Below are 20,661 nucleotides of genomic sequence, written 5' to 3' on the forward strand. Positions count from 1 at the left end.
TAAGCAGTGGACATCACAGAGGGGGAGCAGTGAGAGAGGGGCTCACAGAACTCCTGATGAATATGGGAGGAAAATCTCTTCAAAGTACACATACCTGGAATGAACTCACAACAGAGCAGTGTAATTGAGATACTGGAGACTGCAGATGCCGGAAACTAGAGAAAAGAGAAAGGTGCTCCTGGAGGAACTTGGTGTGTCAGGCAGCATCTGTAGGGGGAATAGCCATTTGATGTTTCAACTGGAGACCCTACATCTGGACTGCTAAAGCAATTGAATGTAATTTCTATTCTCTACATCCCCCGTCCACAACCTGCATCCAACTCTACCCCGACCTTTCACCCCTTCCAACTAATTTTGACTAAATTTCATACTTCATATCTTCTCTCACCTAGAGACCGATCCAAATGCTGAGCATTTTTCCTCTTGAAAGTAGTCACTGAGTTTCATTACACCAGTTTTAATGCCACGCTCCATAATCGATACCTCGTGGCCACATCACTTACATAACCCAGTGCTGTGTGTACTTAGCAAGAACACTGCAAAGCAAAAGGAATTTACCCTCATCATTCTCATTAATGGCCTTCAAACATCTGATGCTTGGTCTTCTGACAAAATCCGTAATTGCCTCGAAGAAGAAAAATTATTTTCGTCCCTAATATTGGGTAACTAATGCTGCTACAAAGTAATTTTACAACCAGCTCATGAAAACTTACACTTTCTATCCGACCCTGTTTAATTCTATTGCATAATAATGGACAGTTAAAACTGGGATGAGAATGTTATAATATAAACCTTTCGTTGAATTCTCTCAAATAAATGGTTCCTGGGTGAATGGAAATCATTGTTAAGCATAAATAATGAACACTATAGATAACGAGAGTTCAGAAACTACACACACAGATCGGATATTGCACAAATGCAGATAAGAAATATCCCAGTCTAAATTAACCTAACCACCTTTTACATTATGAAGATACGTGGATGTGCTTGGCAATTAATTCCCTAAGTGCAAGGCCGAATTAACATCTAGAATTAACTCCCAGAATTAAGAACTAAATGCTGAATAAAAAACCTAGTAGGTCAGGTAATACCTATGGAAAGAAACGATTGATGCCGTCAGGTCTAACCTTTCGTCAGAACTTCAATATTAAATGTTCCTACTTTCATAGATACGGCCCGATCTGCGACGGTTTTTCAGCATTTTCTTCAGGCGCGGCAATTTTGTTAACTCTTTGTATGCTGAGAAGAACGAGCCAAGTCGGAGCCCATTAACTCTTATTTCATATTTGTGGAACGTATCATCAGTTTAGAATGTTCATGTGTTTACAACGACACCTTTCTGTTCCATTAACATGTTCATGATCGCATTACCACAAACGGTAAGTGTTTCTAAAATGTTTTCATGAGAATAAACTGTAAATTCCTCAAACAGATATCAAAATGGAGATGTCTCCATTACAGGAATCATTGTATTTGCTGTGAATTTTCAAACAAATATTATAGATTGCTAATCTCCTAGTAAGTATAAACCACCTTTACTGGACTCTCCTTCATTCTGACAATATGACTAATATTCTTTTCATCCCGAAATACCTTTTCACCACACATTGCATATCCAGTGATATTTTTTCATCCAAGTACTATATCAGTTTCCGAGTCTAATGAAACGTCTCTGTGTTTCTGCTCTGCTGGGGTGCGCGGATGTCCTGATTTATATTTGATACGCAGTGCGGATAATGCAGATGCGAAGCCGATACCTTTGTTCCAATAGTTGGGGATATCCCTCTTGATCTTGATCAGTAGCTATCTGTTACCAATTATTCTGGCTCAGAATCATTGTAGATGCTCTAAAAATTAAAAAAAAAAGAAGAAAATCTGATTTGGGAAACTAGGATCTTTTAAAATTTGGTGTTTATTTACAGTTATGTGGAAGGAATTTATTTCTTCTTTTTCAATATTTTTATTGATTTCTATATAGAAGAATACAGAGTCCAAGAGAATACATATTATAAAACAAAAGAAAAAATATAATAATACTAGGTATTGAATCACACTAATGAACTCCTTACTGTATATTCATATAGATTAGATTAATTCATATATTAAAATATAAACAATTTTATATTAAAAAAAGATCTACACCCACCACCAAAGCCGAAGCTGCTTGGGAAAAAAAAAAGAAAAAACCTTATCAGATAACAAAATATGCTATTAACCAACTTCTGTACTTTAATGAGAAGTCAAAGATTATGAAAATAATTTCAAAACGGCCCCCACAAATTTTGAAAATCTTGGTTAGATTCAGAAATTGAACAACGAATCTTTTCTAAATTTAGGCATGCCATAGCATCCCATAACCACTGAGCATGATTAGGTAGAACAGCATCCTTCCATTTAAAAAAAAGCGCCCTCCTAGCCATAAGAGAGATAAAAGCCAGAATATGCAAACCAGATGTCTTCAAGATGATATCTGTCCTTCCAACAATACCAAATAGGGCAGTCAAAGGATTAGGCTTAAAATTTACTTTAAAGGGTACAGAAAAAGTTTGGAATACTTCCTTCCAATATTTTCCAAGACTTGGGCATGTCCAAAACATATGAATAAATGAAGCTTCTCCATTGTTACACCTATCACAGTAGGGAGATATATCCTTATAAAAACGAGATAATTTATCCTTGGTCATATGAGCCATATGAACCACTTTAAATTGTAGGAGGGAATGATGAGCACATAACGATGAAGTATTAACCAAGTTAAAATTCTCATTCAAAGTTTCTTCAGAAACTGGTCTGTAAATCTTGTTCCCAAAGATTTTTGATTTTGTCTGAAGAATCATTTCTCATTCCCAACAACATATCATAAAAATTGGATATTGAACTATTATAGAATGATTTCATATTAAGAATTTCATCTAATATGTTCTTATCAGGACTATTAGGAAATGTATATAATTCAGATCGCAGAAAATCTCTAATTTGTAAGTACTGAAAAAAAAGTGTTTTTGGTCAACTATGTTTAGTTGACAATTGTTCAAATGAAGAAAGACTTCCTCCAACAAACAGATCGTGTAATGCCCAATCATTCACAATGTTTAAAGACTACTTCAGTCATAGAAGGCTTAAAAAGATAATTTTTAAAAATGGGACTAAAAAGGGAGAATCTCAATAAACCAAAGTGTTTTCTAAATTGTATCCAAATCCTCAAAGTATGTTCAACTACCATATTTTCAGTTATCTTACTTAAGGATAAAAGAAGTGAAGATCTTACCTGGCGATCTTGATTTCAGGTATTACATTTGAGGTGTTACAGTTACAGCGTTCTGCACTCCCTTCAACAACTGAAAAGATGCAAATACATATATTAGTTCGAAGTTCAAAGTAAATTTATTATCAAAGTACAACCCTGCAATTCATTTTCTTACAGGCATTGAACAGTTTTTTAAAAAAAAAAATCACAATAGAATAAACACCAATGCCTTTGAATTGAAAATCCTACAAAAGGTTGTGGATTCTGCCTAGTACATCACCGGTAAAACCCTCCCAACCATTGAGAACTTTGTCACGAAATGCTGTCGCAGGAAAGCAGCATCCATCATCAGGGATCCTCACCACCCAGGCCACACTCTTTTCTCGCTGCTGCCATCAGGTAGAAGGTACAAGAGCATCAGGACTCGCACCACCAGGTTCAAGAAGAGTTAGTACCACTCAGTCATCAGGCTCTTGAACCAAAGGGTATAACTACATTTGCCCATCCATTGAGATGTTCTCACAACCAATGATGGGAACGGCCAAGGTTATGAACAACCAACGATGGTTAATGACTCTTTATCTCATCATCTCATGTTCTCGTTATTTATTGCTATTTATTTAAACTTGCATTTGCACAGTTTGTTGTCTTCTGCACACTGGTTGGTCTTTCATTGATCCTGTTATAGTTACTATTCTATAGATTTCATGAGTATGCCCATAGGCAAATAAATCTATCTCAGGGCTGTATATGGTGATATATATGTACTTTGACAATGAAGTTTACTTTGAACTTTAGGATCAATGAAAAACTGCATACAACAATGACAGGCAAACAACCCATACGCAAAAGACAACAAACTGTGAAAATACTAAAACAGACAAAAAGGTAATACTAATAAATAAATAGATAAGCAATAAATATCGATGACATGATCTACAGTGAGTTCTTGGAAGTGAATCTATAGGTTGTGGAATTAGTCAGTTTTAGGGTGAGTGAAGTTCTCCCCTCTGATTGAGGGGAAATAACTATTCTTGAAACAGGTGTTGTGAGCCCTGAGGCTCTTGTACATCCTTCCTGAGAGTACAGCAGGAAAGCATTGGCTGATTAATATTATACAATTACTCTCCATCCCGTTCATTTACAAATGTAAGTAGATTTTATCCTTGCCTCCACTAGAATCGTGGGTGTATCGTTCCAAAGATGCTAATGTTTTCGATGTCGATATTGATTGAAGTCATGCCGAAACACTCAAAAGCTCTTGTCTCCAGCAGATCTGTCCAGCGTTCATACAATTATCACTCCAAATATATGGTGCGAAGTGTGAGTTCGAGTTTCTTTGCGTTTCCCACACATTGGCAGCCAATCGCTGCGGCGAGAAGATCAATGGCCAATGTGTGTCTCTCCAAACGAGGCATGAGCCATACTGTTTGACTTACTGCCTGGGGCCGAGTCTCCGCAGACCATCTGGAAAGCTGGTACGAGCCATTAATCTTGGACCAGCGGGGGCTCGTGTAAGGTTATGAAAAGGGCGAGAATATGAGAGCGCAATTCGTCAGTGTCACCGAGCACATACGGATAAAAAAAAACTCCTTGGCTTTTCAACATCTTCCGCCAAAACTGATGCAGGCAAACTTCCAACTAACAAACTCCGCAAAGTTCTGTGTAATTCTGTAATTAACAAAATGTCTTTCCACTGAACGATTTTAATGCTGCAACTTCAAAGGAAACAGCCTGAAATAAAATTTCATCCAGGCTTTAACGTAGCGGAGCGATTAGCGCAGGGCTTTATAACGCCAGCGATCGTAGATCGGGGTTCAACTCCCGCCGCTGTCCGCGACCGCGTGGGCCTCCTCCGGGTGCTCTGGTTTCCTCCCATATTCCTAAAACGTAAGTTGTGGGCATCGGAAGCATGGCTGCCCCAGCACATCCTCACACCCTTTTGGCCGTTGAAGCAAAAAGACGCATTTCACTTTACGATTCGATGTACGCGTGACAAATAAAGCCAATCTTTCAATCTGATAAATTCACTAAAGTTCTGGAACCAGTCAGTGCACGTTAGTATTCAGGCTAAGGACTGCACCGCAACGACTGTCGCCAAGCGTTCTGTTGCAACGTACATGAAATAGCTGAGGAAACAGCGTCTGACGTGCACCGCACCTCACAACCAACCTTCCCGACGCGACCTTTGTTGCTGCTGCTAATGGTTTCCGATGTTCGGCACGTATCACTGTTCAGCTGTGTCTCGATGCACTGACACGGCTGAGTCATTGAGCAGAGGGGGAAACAGCCGCAATGCTCTCCGACACGGCGAAGAGCAAAAACAATATGATAAAACAAGCGCACTATTGCACCTGCAGAGATATGCCAGATGCTACATCCAACCAGAATCACATACACACCAACATTAAAAAAAATCACCAAAAATAATCAAAAAGCGCTATTTTTTTTTCATGTAATAGCAACGCACATACAATGCCGGAGAAACTCAGCAGGTCAGGCTGCATTTATGGAAAAGATTAAAGAGTCGACTCGTCGGGCCGGGACACTTAGTCGCGACTCAAAGGGTCTCCGCCCGATACGTCGACTCGAATCCTTTCCATAGATGCTACCTGGCGCGCTGAGTTCCTCCAGCATTTTGTGCATGTTACTCTATATTTCCAGCATTCGCTGAATCTCTTAGGTTGACTATTTTTGTTCATATGTTACCGGAAAGGTGGATCTTAGTAAAGTTAAAAAAAAAACCGGCAGATGTTGGAAATCTGAACTAAAAACGATGCTGGAAACACTCAGCAGGTCAGGCAGCACCAGAAGAATAATGATTTAAAGTTTCAGGTCTGAAACATGTTGCCAGAATTAGATATTGTATTACTGGGTGGTAACGGGGCATTTAGAAGATGCAGTGGCAACGCTGATGAGTTTCGGAACCTGGTTGTTCTTAATTCCTGCGGGATTTGAATGCTCCCAGGCCTGGTCACAATACTAAATTGCGTTTTATGTTCAGCTTTGCTTTCTCCATTTGGTGATGCAAGGTGGTCACCTGTGTCACTGTTAAAAATCTTGCCCTTAACAGTGGACTGTCTTCTTGCATTTGCTCTACCAAGGTCCAACACCTCACATTTATCTGGGTTAAACTCCACTTGCCATTTCTCTGCCCATATCTTCAGCTGATCTATATTGCACTGTATTCTTTGCAAGTCTTCTAAACTATCCACAATTCCATCAATCTTCATATCATTTGCATACTTAGCAAACCACCCATCTATATATTTATCCGGGTCATGTAAATACATTACAAAGAGATCACTGTGGAACACCATCAGTTACAGACCTCCAGCTCAAATAAGACTCTTCAACCACTATCCTCTGTCTTCTATGCACGAGCCAGTTCAAAATCAACAGGCAATTCACCACAGACCCCAGGCATCTTAATATTCTGGATGCTCATGTATTCTATCCTTAAAAAGTTCTTCAGCTATTTCCTTACAGCTGATGGGAGACTCACCTAGAATTTTTCCACATTCCCTTCTTAAATAGAGGCTCAACATTAGCCACTCGCTATTGCTTCGGGACCTCACCTGTGCCCAGAGAGGACACAAAGATACTGGTCAAAGGCCTACCAATCTCGTCTCTTGCCTCCCACAGAAACCTGGGGTAAATCCCATTAGCCTCGGGGACCTATCCACCGTAATACTCATTAGGAGGCCCAATACTGCCTCCTTCTTGAACCTCCAGATGCTGTAATGTAGTTATATACACTGCACTGATCTCCTGATACTCTATATCCGTTTCCTTATCCTCCATATCCTTCAGTATTTACTGAGGCAAAGTACTCATCAAGTACCTTGCTCTCATTCTCCACTTCCAAGCATATGTCCCGCACCCTTTTATCCTTGAGTGGTCCCACCCTCTCTCTAGTTATCCTCTTGCTCTTGATTTATGTGAGCAATGCCTTGGGATTCCCAATTCCCTTCTTTAATTCTTTTCTTGGTTGTTTAAATTCCTCATGTGTTTTGTTTGATCCTAACTTCCAAACCTTGACATTCTTTTCACTTTTCTTCTTGACTAAATTCATCACCTCTCCAGACATCCAAGATTCTCTTATCTTTCCATCCCTGTCCTATCTTTTAACAGGAACATACCTTTCCTGTACTTTATGTCTGATATGAACTTGCCAGAAAAAAAGGTGCTTCCAATTAACTCTGCTTTGTTCCAGCCTAATGTGCTCTTAGTTTGCCCTAGTCCAATTTAAAACTCTCCTGCAAGGACCATACCTATCCTGAAGGTTAAGGAGTTGTGCTCACTGTTACCGAACTGATCACCCACTGAAACAGCAGTCACCTGGCCAGGCTCATTACCTAACACCAGGTCCAATATTGCTCCTTTTCCCATTGGACTGTCCATATATTGATGTAAGAACCCTTCCTGGATATACTTACAAATAATTCCCCATCTAACCCCCTAGCACTATGAAGGTCCCAGTTTATATTAGCGAAGTTGAAATTCCCCATGATGATAACCCTATTATTTTTACATATTTTCTTAATCTGATTACATACCTGTTTCTCAATGTCCCAATTGCTCTTGTGGGGCGGGGTGGAGGGTGGGGAGATTTTGTAGTACAATCCCATCAAAGTGATTGCACTCTTTCTGTTCCTGAGCTCTACCCAAATGGATTCAGTGTCTGACCTCTCCATTATGTTTCCCCTGAGTGCAGTTGCCTTTACCTCCTTCTCTATCTTTACTAAAACTTCAAAATATCTAGTACATTAATCACCCATTCCTTCCCCCTTCTCAACCAAATTTCAAATTTCAGTAATGACTACAGCATCATCTTCCATGTACTGATCCATGCTCTAAGTTCAGCATAATACCCCCAGCATTAAAATATCCACACTTTAAACTGTCCAACCCATCATGCCTGTTATTTTGATTTTGCCTTTCAATACTTCCCTGCCATCTACCTTCTGGTTTGATCCTTCCCTTACTTGAACCAAGTTGAATATTTGATCCTTTAATTATACATTAAATTAAACTAAAACTTTTCTTGTATTCTCCATCTCTGATAGTGTGCAAAGAAAATTTGGAACGTAAGTATCTGTGTTACTTAACTATTTCTTTCAGTTCTAAAAGCTCCATGATGGAGCAGATCAAAATTGTTAAATTGGTTTATTATTGTCACTAGTACTAGTGTACGATGAAAAACTTGTCTTGTTTAGCAAGCACACAGATCAATTCAACACAACAGGTAGTATGAGGTAAAACAAAAACAGAATTCAGAATTAAATGCTACAGTTACAGAGAATGTGCAGTTTAGGCAGACAAAAAATGTGTAAGCTCATAATAAGGAAGATTCTGAGCTTGGGGGTCCACCTATTATACTTATACATTCAATAGCCTGAGCAACATAGAAGCTGTCCTTCACAGTACATACTTCTGTTCTTAATACTTCAAAATTCCAACTTATCATTTTTTTCTGACTCTGGACCTGAAGAGTTGCAAGATTATTTGGTCAGCTGAAACAGTAGACTAGATTCTGAGGGTGCAATGATGATAAAACTCTGTTGTATTTATTGCTCCTTAAAGTTTGACAGCAATGTTTACATGCAGAAATCTTAACATTGCTGACTGCAGTTCAATCACCTTGAATAGCTTCTATTGTCTTGCAGTCCTCCCCACTGGAATCAGTTGAACAGAAGAAATTCTGAAGATATTTAGGATCCTGTCTTCAGGATGATCAACAGTGTCATAGCTATTGAATGCTGGGGAATCCCTTGAACTAAATTATTGTTTCCTATATTTTGTGAATAAAAGTAATTTAAAAATATTTGATTGCCTGCAATGCATTGTAGGATATCTTGACAGGATCGTGAAAGGAACTATATATAAATATCATTTTATTCATCCTTTTTAACTGATACCTAACTTGAAGTAGCTAGTATCATAAAGTAGCTGCCCATGGCATGGGAGATCACCACATCTTTATCGGAGCTTCACAGGCTAAGGCCAACATTGGCTTGTGGTTGGCAGCAACATCTGAACTAAAATTTCAACATTAGATAACTTTATTTTTGCCATGAGTTCTGGCTGCCATTTAATATCAGCACAATGAAAGATATATTTATAATTTACACAGATTAGGAAGCTGTAGGTGATATCCCCTTTGTTTCATGCAGCTCTTCTCTCGAGTTTCTCCCAGGAGGTTGGTCTCTTCCATGTTGCACTCTCAGTTTTCTCTCATTTCTGTTTTCACTGCTCATTAGGGTTGGGGTTAGGCTCATTCACTGACTGGAGGAGAGTTTTATAAATGTCAAAGCTATATAATGTTTTGTTTTGAGGACACATGAGGCTGAAATATGAGTGAGTGACCTCGCCCAAGGCTGAACAGTTCTGAGGTAACTTTCCCCATGACGTTATCACGGAGGGCACAGTGATTGGCATTCTTTGGTCAACAAGGGCCAGTCAGCCATTAGCTTCCTGAGGAGATACAAAATTCCAGGGAGTCCCCATGGACGGTCTTGAAATCCTTGGATTTCCAGATGAAAGATCTCAGCATGAATCATTGACTGTCTTTCGTTCCTTGGATGCTCCCTTACCTGCTGAGTTCCTCTAGCAGGTTCATTTTTCATAACATTCCCTGGCCACTTGGATCAAAGGCTTGTTTAAAAGTGAAAATCTAGAGCAGTACATTACATGTAATCTCATCTTGAACTTGTACTATGCTAACTCTGTATTGGTACACTGGGGGAACACTGTCCTCCAGGAAGTATTATCTTTTAAGAGGGACAGGAAAGCAAGCCCTCATCTGCTCTGTTCACTAGATGTAAAAGTAACCATGGCACTATTTCACAGAGGGGAACAGAATGATTAGCCGCTGTTCAGGGTAATATTCATCCCTCCATAAACATTCCATTAGAACATTGACTGGTTTATTATCATATTCCAATGTGTGGGAGCTTCCTGTTGACATTTGGACTGTTCCATTTCCTAGCAGAGCTACTGTCTCACAGTTTTCTGACTCCACTGCTGTCTGTGTGGAGCTTGCATGTTCTCCCTGAGACCACATGGGCTTCGTCTGGTTTCTTTCCAGATCCCAATGACATGCGGGACAGTCAGTGAATTAGCTGCTGTACATTTCCCCTAGTGTGCAGGTGAGTGGTAGAAGTGGGTGTGAATGTGTGGATCGGTGTACAATTTATACAGTGATTGGAGTAAGCTGAAGTGACTGTTTCCATGTTATACCTCTCTGGCTCTAATAATTGAAACAAGTTCACATATAACACATGGGTGAATATATAGTATACTGGTGTAAGAGCAAGGCATGCAGTAAGCAGTAAAGAAGCCAAGTGTGTCATTATGGCAAAGAGTAGCTTTTGGAGAATAATAAAACCAGAAAATACTGGGAATACTCTGTAGGGTAGGAATATCTGTGGAAGCAGAAAATAGGATTAAAGTCATAAGTCAATAACATTTCATCAGAAATAAAAATTATTAGAAATCAAGTATCATCCAAGTTTCAGAGAAGATGGAGGGGTGGAGAGAGAGTGAGAGTGTGAGAGACAGAGTGAGAGAGAGAGAGAGAGAGTGTGTGTATGTGTGTGTGAGAGAGGGAGAGAGACTGACTGACTGTGTGGCTAGGCACAACTCAAATGCCATCTATAAATTTGCCGATGACACAACTATTGTTGGCAGAATTTTAGCTGGTGACAAGAAGCCATACAGGAGTTAGATAGGTTAGCTGGTTGAGTGGTGTCACAGCAAGCACGCTGTACTCAAAGTTAGTAGGACTAAAGAACTGATTGTGGACTTCAGAAAGAGTAAGAGGAGGGAACACACACCAGTCCTCACAGAGGGATTAGACGTGGAAAGGGTGAGTAATTTCAAGTCCTTGTGTGTCAACATTTCTGAGGATCTATCCTGGGCCCAACATATCGATGCAATTACAAAGAAGGCACGACAGTGACTATATTTCATTGGGAGTTTGAGGAGATTTGATATGTCACCAAAGACACTCGCAAATTTCTACAGATGTACCATGGAGAGCATTCTAATCCTCATCTGGAATGTTCATTGGGGGGGGGTGGTGGTGGTGGTAGGGTACTGCACAGGATCAAAATAAGCTGCAGAAGGTTGTAAACTCAGTCAGCTCCATCATGGGCACCAGCCTCCACAGCATCCAGGATGTCTTCAAGGAGCGATGCCTCAGAAAGGCAGCATCCATCATTAAGGACACATGTCACCAAGGACAAGCACTCTTCTCATTACTACCATTGGGGAGGAGGCACAGGAGCCTGAGGGCACACACTCAATGATTCAGGAACAGCTTCTTCCCATCTACATTCAGATTTCTGAATGGACAATGAACCCATTAAGCCACTACGTCTTTCCCTCTATTTACACTACTTATTTAATTTAACACACACGGATATCTATATTTCTTACCATAATCTACAGTTTTTATTATTATGTACAGTATTGCAACGTACTGCTGCCGCATAACAACAAATTTCATGACATATGCCAGTCATGTTAGTGATATCCTAATTCTGATTCTGAGTCAGGAAAGTCACAGCATGCCTTGTCAGAAGATGCCATGATTCAAACAGTTGAGATTAGACTAGGAATTGCATGAAGAATTACAATACAATATTATTAAATAATTAATGAAAATATTTCAAACACTAAATGATATTGTGTATACCTAAAATTGGTCTCTTTCCATGTATGTATTTAACCCTAAATTCACAACTGATTTGGGTGAGTCCAGATGTCCTGTTTCCAAGTTTGCTGGTCATTTCAGAACTAGATAGGATTGTGAGTAGGAACAAGGATGTGGAAAGGATTCAAGGGATATAGAGAAACTGAGTGAGTGGACAGGAACATGGCAGAAGCAAAATAATGTAAAAAATGTAATGCACACAAAATGCTGGTGGAAAACAGCAGGCCAGACAGCATCCATAGGAAGAAGCACAGTCGACGTTTCAGGACTGACGAAGGGTCTCGGCCTGAAACTTTGACTGTGCTTCTTCCTATGGATGCTGTCTGGCCTGCTGTGATTCCACCAGCATTTTGTGTGTGTTGCTTGAACTTCCAGCATCTGCAGATTTCCTCATGTTTATGTAAAAAATGTAATGTGTATTTTAATACAAATAAAAGGAAAACAGAGTATTTTTAAAACAGTGAGATTGTGTAATATCTAAGTATTCTCGAATGTCACTGAAAGCCACCATGTACTTGCAGTTCATGATTGAGGAGGCAAACAGCGACATAGCCCAAATGAAGATGTGAATATGGGAATAAAGAGGTTTCACTGTCATTACATTGGGTATTTATGACACTGCACCGATGTATTCTATTTAGTTTTGGTCTCCTCACCTGAAAAATTATACATATACCACAGAGGAAGTGTACCAAGGGTTACTCGAAGGGCCGGGAGGGCCTATTCTGTGCTGTATCTCAGTATGTGCATAAGAAAGGTTTAGGGAGATATGGGTCAAATACAGACAAATGGGACTATTTTAGATGGCATTTTGGTCAGCATGGACAAGCTGGGACAACTTCTGTGTTGTTTGACTCTGTGGCCATGGCTCGAACACAGAACTAGTCAATATTACTTTGCACACAGTGGCACAGTGGTTAGCACAACGCTTTACAGTACAGGCGACCTGCTGCTGCCTGTAAGGAGTTTGTACATTCTCCATGTGACCACGTGGGTTTTGTCCGGATGCTCCGGTTTCCTCCCAAAGTCCAAAGATGAATTGGTTGGTATGTCAATGGGCTGTTGTAAATTGTCCTGTGATTAGGTTAGGATTAAATTCGGTAATTGCTGGCCGGCGTGGCTCGAAGGGCCTATTCCGTGCTGTATCTCAATGAAATAGCACCCCCAATGGGAAAAATTCTCCTCTCCCACATTCCTATTAAATCTCTCCCCTTTCACCTTATACCCATGTTCTCTCGTTCTTGATTGCCCACGTGTGCAGTCACCCTCTCTATGCCTGTCATGATTTTATACACCTCTGTAAGTGCACTACTGCAATGAAGTCATATCCTACCCAACTTCTCCCTTTAACCCAGTGTCGCCAGTCCTAGCAAGATCCCCTCACCTACTCTTTCCTGAGTATTTTCACTAGTTTAGTGATATTTTCCGTTTCGCAGGGTGACCAAAACTGAACAGAATATCGCAAATGCACAGCAATCCTGCCTGACGAAGGTGCCTTCTACACTGGTCTACCTGCGACACCACTTTCCAGCATATACCGGGACTCCCCGTCCACAACAGCGACATTGCTGCATCTTTAAGCTCCCCCGACACCAGCCCGATATTCACACGCCCCGGACCATACATGCCCGCGCGCCGGGTCTCACCGGCCGGTTATTGCTAGCGCACGCGTTTAGTAGGAAGTGAAGGGAGGTCCCTTCCGGATTTGAAGGCGTTTGTGTTGACGGTGTTAGTTGTTGGGGCTGAGGCAGGTTCTTCAGGCGCCATGGGGAAGAGGCAGCACCAGAAAGATAAGATGTGAGTTGGGAGTAGTAACTGTGATTTGGGAGCCCGGGTCTTGAAACAGATACCCCCAGTCACGGGGTACAAACTGCCGGCAGGATACGAACGGTCACAAACTCAGAGAAATATACCGGCCTTGGTTTTAAAATTCTCACCCTCTTGCTGTGATCCATGCTTGGATTTCATTCAGCCCATCTTCCCGTCCTTCATCCCTCGCAGAAGCCCAGGTTCTTCCACTTGTGCTGACCATGCTGCTTGCCATCTGCAACACTCTCAATGCTCGTATTGGCAAAAGGTTGCAGCAAAGTTCACGGACGGTAAACGTTGTCCTTTTACAAAGTTAGAATATATGGCCACGCCAACAACGTGGATGCTTTTCTGAAGGCGAAACGAAGTGTTTTGGGTGGATCAAAGATAAACATTGCTGGATGGGTATACTGTTATGTCAACTCGGCTGATATTTTTTTCCCGAGGCACTGGATCTAGGACAATATCGTCTAAGGGAACCAAATTAGTATGCGAGAAATTCAGATTGCAAACTTTGTTGCTTCAAACTAGGTGTGAGTTCCTTTGAGTGACTCGTATAGCTCAATTTCAGCCTGCCCTTTGTGCTATTTGCATTGAGATTTCTTTCTCTTTTGTAGGTACATCACCTGTACAGAATATACTAATTTCTATGGTGGCAAGAAAGCAGGTAAGTAGGAAGGCTAATTGACATTGAAGTTGTGATTTGAGGTTTCTGTTAACACTTAAGGAAGGGGTATTGTTTATGGATCTGTATAAATTTCAAAAATGCACCCAGTGACCACTTTATTCAGTACACCTGTAAACTTCATTGATGCAAATACTGTATCGAATCAGCCATTCATATGACAGCAACTCAATGCATAAAATCATGCAGACTTGCCCAAGAGGTTCAGTTGCTATTCAGGCCAAACATCAGAATGGGGAAGAAGTGTGATCTAAGTGACTTTGTCCACGGAATGGTTGTTGTGCCAGACGGGGTCATTTGAGTATCTCAGAAACTGCTGATCTCCTGGGATTTTCATACACAAGTCTCTAGATTTACAGAGTATGGTGTGAAAAAAACCCAGTGAGGGGCAGTTCTGTGGATGAAAGTTCCTTGGTAGTGAGGGAGGTCAGATGAGAATGTGTAGATTAGTTCAAACTGACAGGAAGGTGACAGTAACTGAAATAACTACATGTTACGAGACTGGTGTGTAGAAGAGCATCTCTGAATGCACAACACGTCAAACATTGAAGTGGATAGGCCACAGCAGCAGAAGACCATGCCAGGCTCCTCTCATGTACTTAATAAAGTGGCCACTGAGTGTATATTTGGATTGTAAAGTACTTGGAGGAAATTGTTGAACTTTTGAATAATTGTGAATTTAAAGAAATGATGGAATTGAAGCAGTTACTGGACTTTGAATGTGATGTGCTCAGCAGAAAGTGTCTTCAGTTCTGGCGAGATGGTTGAAAGTTGGTTCTGTGTGTTGTTTGATTGCTTCTTCTCCAACTCTACAAATACTATCTGTCAATGTTACTAGAAGTATCACTTGTGAAGGTTTTAAAAGTAGCCATGTTCAAAGCTATGTCTTAATTATGCACCATGTTTTCTATGTAACTGCCTGCATACAAGTAATGCTACTGATGAAATGGAGATTAATAATGGATGTGCAATGCCCTCTCACCTGTTTGATACTTTGGAAGTTAGAAGCTACTGAATGGTAGAGATTTGATGTTTCAGCATCATATTACGATGTTTCAACACCGTCTCTTCAAATCTGTGTATCATGGTTTTGACTTTGCTATTTGATCTAGTATTTAAATGATTCGATACTCAGTGACAGATACCTTCACTGCAGTTAACAATTGAACAGTTCAGTAAAATATTGGGCAGCAGGTTCTTGTGGAGGCAAAGGTATTTCATTACTAGTTTGTTGAATGGTTTAAATACTGTCAATTACTGGATTTTCTACTGCTGCAGCAATCTTACCTGTTCCAGAGTAATACTTCGTAGAGTATTGTTTTTAACACCATTTATAGTACCTGTGTCACACTGTGAATTAGTCGTTCAAGTCAAAAGTTTGGTGAGTTTGATGCTGAAATCAGGTTTGCCAATTTAATATGAACCTTACATTTTGATTTGTTGATAACTATGAGGAGACAAAGTTTGGTGATTTTTAGTCAGTTATGAGGTTGGGAGAAAACTGGCACCAATCATTGCATTTTGCCCCGTGGAACAATTCCAGTCAGCCCTTGAAAGGGATGTGCAGCCAGTATCAGATAATCAGACTGCTGGAAGAACGTGAGCTGGTCAGGCAGTAGCTGCAGCTGCAAAGGGATGCTTAATATTTTGGGTCATGATCTTTCAGCAGGCCTGGCAAAGGGACGGCCAACATTTCGGATGGAGAACCTGCGTCAGGTTGCATCCTGATGTAGAGTCTCAATGCAAAACATCAGTGGTCCTTCTGTCTCAGCAGATGCTGCCTGACCTACTGAGTTCTTCCAGCAGCTGTCTTTTTCTCTGGATCCCAGCATCTGCAGCCAGCGTCATTTTACTGATGTGATATTCAAGAAAGCTGAATATATGTATAAATGCTCTGCCTTATTTTGTTTCAGAAAAATAAATGTTCCTGCATTTAAAGAAGACTGAGCATTTTAATGTTCAATTATAGTTATGGATAGCCATTGTACTCCTGCAACCCAGTTCACTGGTGGCACGCTTAGTGATACTCTAGGGCAGCCTTCTGGTGCTGTGGTGATAGGGTCAGACTGCTTACAGGTTGGTAGCACCCAATTTATCTGCTCAGTTTAGTCTATAGCCAAGTGCACAGCTTGATCCTGGCAGATGTTCGGTTCCTTGTATAATGCTTGTAATTAGATCTGAATTTTAATGAGTTGATCTGATTTACTTCAGAAATGTCATTTCTTTTCTGTCCTGCAGTGATTCCACAAGCCAACTTCCGCCGCTTGCCTTTTGATCACTGCAGGTAAGGACATGCTCGTGCTCTGCTTTCTTTTTACTACTAAAAATTAATGACCGTAATAGTAGAGTAACATTCAACTGCAGGTGGCATTGTATTGTGCAATGTAGAACAAGAGATTATGCTTAAAATTTCACACAGTTTAGACTTAAATCATCTGATGCCATTGTATTATTCTCCAGTACTTATTTTTGAAGCTTTGGCATTCTCTAAAATTACTTCTGGTCTTTCAAGTCATGCCAGCCAGCAACCCCTGATTTAATCCTAACCTAATCACGGGACAATTTACAATGCCCAATTAACCTTCTAACCTGCACCTCTTTGGACTGTGGAGGAAACTGGAGCACCCGGAGGAAACCCATGCATTCCACAGGGAGGACGTACAGACTCCTTACAGAGGATGCCGGGATTGAACTCCAGGACTCCCAACACCTCGAGCTGTAATAGCGGAGTGCTAACTGCTGTGTTACTGTGGTGCACCAGGGTAGTGTAGCGTGACTCTATTACAGCTCTCGGCCTTCCAGAGTTTGGAGTTCAATTCCGGCACCGTTCTGTAAGGAGTCTCTGTATGTCCACCCTGTGGAATGTATGAGTTTTCCCCATGTGCTCCAGTTTCCTCCACAGTCCAAAGACACACTGGGTAGGCTAATTGGCCTTGTAAATTGTCCTGTGATTAGGTTAGGGTTAATCCGGTTTGTTGGGGATTACTGGGGCGGCGTAGCTCGAAAGGCGGAAAGGGCCTACTCTATGTTGTATTGATAAATAAAATTCCTCTTTAATCTACTTTTCCTAGCCTGGTAGGCCCTTCTCCCTCATAGTATATTGCAATTTCCTTTGGATCAATTAAAATATTCAAGTGAATCACTTGCATTCTTCACACTGTCCTTGTGTTTTACAATTTTTGAATTCAATTTTATCTCAATATCTTGTGTTTCCAAAATTTGAGCATTGGTCATTGAAAGTGCATTCTTTTTTTTTAATGTGTGATGTCAATTGTTTGTGTCTGGAGATAATATGTTTGCAGTGTCTTATTCAAGGTTGAATTTGTCATGTTAATTCAGGAGCTAACTGTTTACGACCTGTTTTCTCTCCCCCCCCGGACTTCTGCATTATCTAAACTTATTTCTAAATATTGTGTTAAATATGAGCGAAACCTGAACCATTCATACCAATGGAAAGTTCTGCAAAATGCAAGGCTGCATTTAAAACCAAAAATAATATAGTTTTTATTTCTGTTTCCACCCAATTACAACTTTTCATTGATTTACTGATTTTTTTGAATGAATGTTAATTTAAAGCAATGAAATAATCTATACTGAACAAACTCAACCCAATTAGTTATTGCGCTGTAAGTCATTTAATTTCAGGTTTTAAATGTGATGTAAGGAATTTGTAAGACATTGGAAGTTTGTTTTTGGCATTTGTGCAGTTGTGTTCTGAAGAAAAGTAAATTTTAGTCTCTTGATTCTGCCCAGACCAAATACATTTTTCTAAACTGAAAATCTTTTAACTTCTAATTATTGCCAGCAAGGAAAGTATTTTCTGAATAATGTATGTTTGCAGCTTAAACTGTTCAGGGATAAGAGGCTTTAAAGTATCTTTGGAATCTCAATCTTGAAATGTCTGTTATCCATTTACTTTTGGTGTGCTAAGTGAAAATGATTGTCATTTTGCTTGTTTTAACTTGCAGCTTGTCCCTTCAGCCCTTTGAGTATCCAGTCTGCACACCTGATGGAATGGTGTTTGATCTCCTGTGAGTACAAAAGGATTATTATTATTCAGCATGGCTCACTTTGTGTTTTACATTCCAATGAATAATCAGGAGAGGGATGCGCAATAATTTGGTTAAAAGGCTTTGTTTAATCAGTCAGAATCAGATCTATTATCACTGACATATGTCATGAAATTTGTGGTATCAGCTGTGGAAGAGGGTTTTTTCCCCCTCAGCATTTGCAAAGAACTGGAGGTAATAATCCTGGTTGCATTGCGGTTTTTATTTTTAACTGGGGTCTTTAGTTAAGGCTGTGTGCTATATTCAGATTATGGATCACAGGCTGTCTTTACACAACATTCAAATGAATGGTAACAGTAGAAGAGAGCAGTGCTGGAAATCTAAATGAATATCAGAAAATTTGTACAGAAAGTGAGGTGAATCTTTCCATTTTAAAACTTCATCAAAACTGGCCAGCAGTGAGCCATTAAAGAAACTCGGAATTGTTACTTATGAAGTCTACATTGTGGCTGGTTTGGAACTCTGCAAATGGAAGTGAATCTTTGCCATTGTTGTTAAGATCACCAGACCACACATTGAACATTCCTAGAAGTGAAAAAGGCTGAATTTGGCTTTGTAGCAGGAAAATTGCATTTAGTTAGACTTTCTGATGTCTGGGAAAGGAAGTTACACCATTGCTCATTCTGATAGATTTTCTGCATTTTTGTAATAAATGATTAGACTGGGCTAGATATAACTATATAACAATTACAGCATGGAAACAGCCCATCTCGGCCCTTCTAGTCCGTGCCGAACTATTACTCTCACCTAGTCCCACCGACCTGCACTCAGCCCATAACCCTCCATTCCTTTCCTGTCCATGTAGCTGTCCAATTTAACTTTAAATGACAACATCGAACCTGCCTCAACCACTTCAAAATGTGTGTATTGAAACCATTGCAGCAACAGATTGATGCAAAAATATTTAAGCTCTCAAAACTAAGCAAACAAATTAAACTTTTCATGATTAGGCGTTTGACTTTAGCCAAAGCCTGCTGGATTGTTGTAAATTTTATTCCTAGATTAATCATTTTAAATCGTGATGTTACAATGCCCTCTGCTGGGATTTAATAGGATTGCAATAGTTCAGACTTGATTTGTTTTAAGTTGTGGAGGGGCATTATTATGGTAAAAGTCAGCATGGATTAAATTAACTCTCTGGTCCAATTTGAAACTGTGATGGATTAGATAACTGTTATTTTCAAACAATTTGACTACATTGCGTACCCACCTGGCTTCGACCATCATCCTCTAGCTATCCTCCTACCCCTCTCCCCCACCTTTTCTTTCTGTTGTCTTTCCCTTTCCTTTCCAGCCCCAAAGGAGGGTTTCAGCCCAAAATGTTGAATGGTTATTCATTTCCATAGATACTACCTGATCTGCTGAGTAGCTCCAGCACTTTGTGTATGTTGATTTGCAATCAAGGACTTGTAGGAACATCAGTGTGGACTTTATTACCAAATGGCATAATAGGAGGTTTCGTTCAACTACATGTGTAATCTTTCAAACTTGCTAATAGTGTGGGTGGAAGATGAGATCAAAAAGCAAAATCCATACTTAAGTAGAATTAATGAGGTAACATATATATAAATGGAAAGCAAATTGAGGGAAGGGTGAAGATCAAGTTTAACAGCCAAATGAAGCAGTGTACCTCCTGGTCCATGCTGCTAAGCCCAGTACAACATACACACCCAACACAGAACACGTATAGCACATATAATTATTACAGCAGAAAAACACTCCTAACATTGATTTATTTAAAGAAAGGATTGAACTCCAACCACAATATAATTTACTATTAACTTATCCTATTGAAAGAAATTTGCTTCAATTGAAAAGTCAATTTTATGTGTTTGGAGATAAAAATAAGTTATTAGCATCTCAGTTAAAAGCAGGTAGAGCCAAAATTCAAATTTTAAAAATTCGTAAGGATTTGGTATTTTCTATTTGACATTGAATCTGCACAGTAAGACTGGTTTTTGAAGGGTTCAGTGTAATTGAGTGCAAGAGATATCTGCAGAGAGTAGGATCTGAGAGACAAAGCGAGGAGGGGCATTGGAGCGGTGAAGCTGAAGAACAAAAATGCTTCAATCTATAAATTATGTAAACTGTTCTTGTACCCACCCAGAATGTTGGAGAAGCTTAGCAGGCC

At 40.0% G+C, this 20,661-nt stretch overlaps 1 protein-coding gene and 1 long non-coding RNA gene across 2 annotated transcripts in view; one reads left to right on the forward strand and one right to left on the reverse strand.

Annotated features, from left to right (window-relative positions):
* Positions 1 to 1,371: 1,371 nt before the first annotated feature.
* On the reverse strand, positions 1,372 to 14,322 carry LOC134342589 (uncharacterized). Its single transcript, XR_010017045.1, has 3 exons — positions 13,904 to 14,322; positions 3,269 to 3,338; positions 1,372 to 1,847 (listed from the first exon to the last, which is right to left on the reverse strand). It is a non-coding gene; the product is annotated as an uncharacterized LOC134342589 (long non-coding RNA).
* ppil2 (peptidylprolyl isomerase (cyclophilin)-like 2) overlaps positions 13,643 to 20,661 on the forward strand; it is a 389,068-nt gene continuing 382,049 nt past the window's right edge. The window contains exons 1-4 of the mRNA XM_063040908.1: positions 13,643 to 13,763; positions 14,393 to 14,442; positions 16,699 to 16,744; positions 18,429 to 18,491. Coding sequence (XP_062896978.1) covers positions 13,732 to 13,763; positions 14,393 to 14,442; positions 16,699 to 16,744; positions 18,429 to 18,491 — 191 coding nt within the window. The 5' untranslated portion in view covers positions 13,643 to 13,731. The remainder of the gene's footprint in view (positions 13,764 to 14,392; positions 14,443 to 16,698; positions 16,745 to 18,428; positions 18,492 to 20,661) is intronic.

This window comes from Mobula hypostoma, chromosome 2, assembly GCF_963921235.1.
Source record: "Mobula hypostoma chromosome 2, sMobHyp1.1, whole genome shotgun sequence".
Lineage (NCBI taxonomy): Eukaryota > Metazoa > Chordata > Chondrichthyes > Myliobatiformes > Myliobatidae > Mobula > Mobula hypostoma.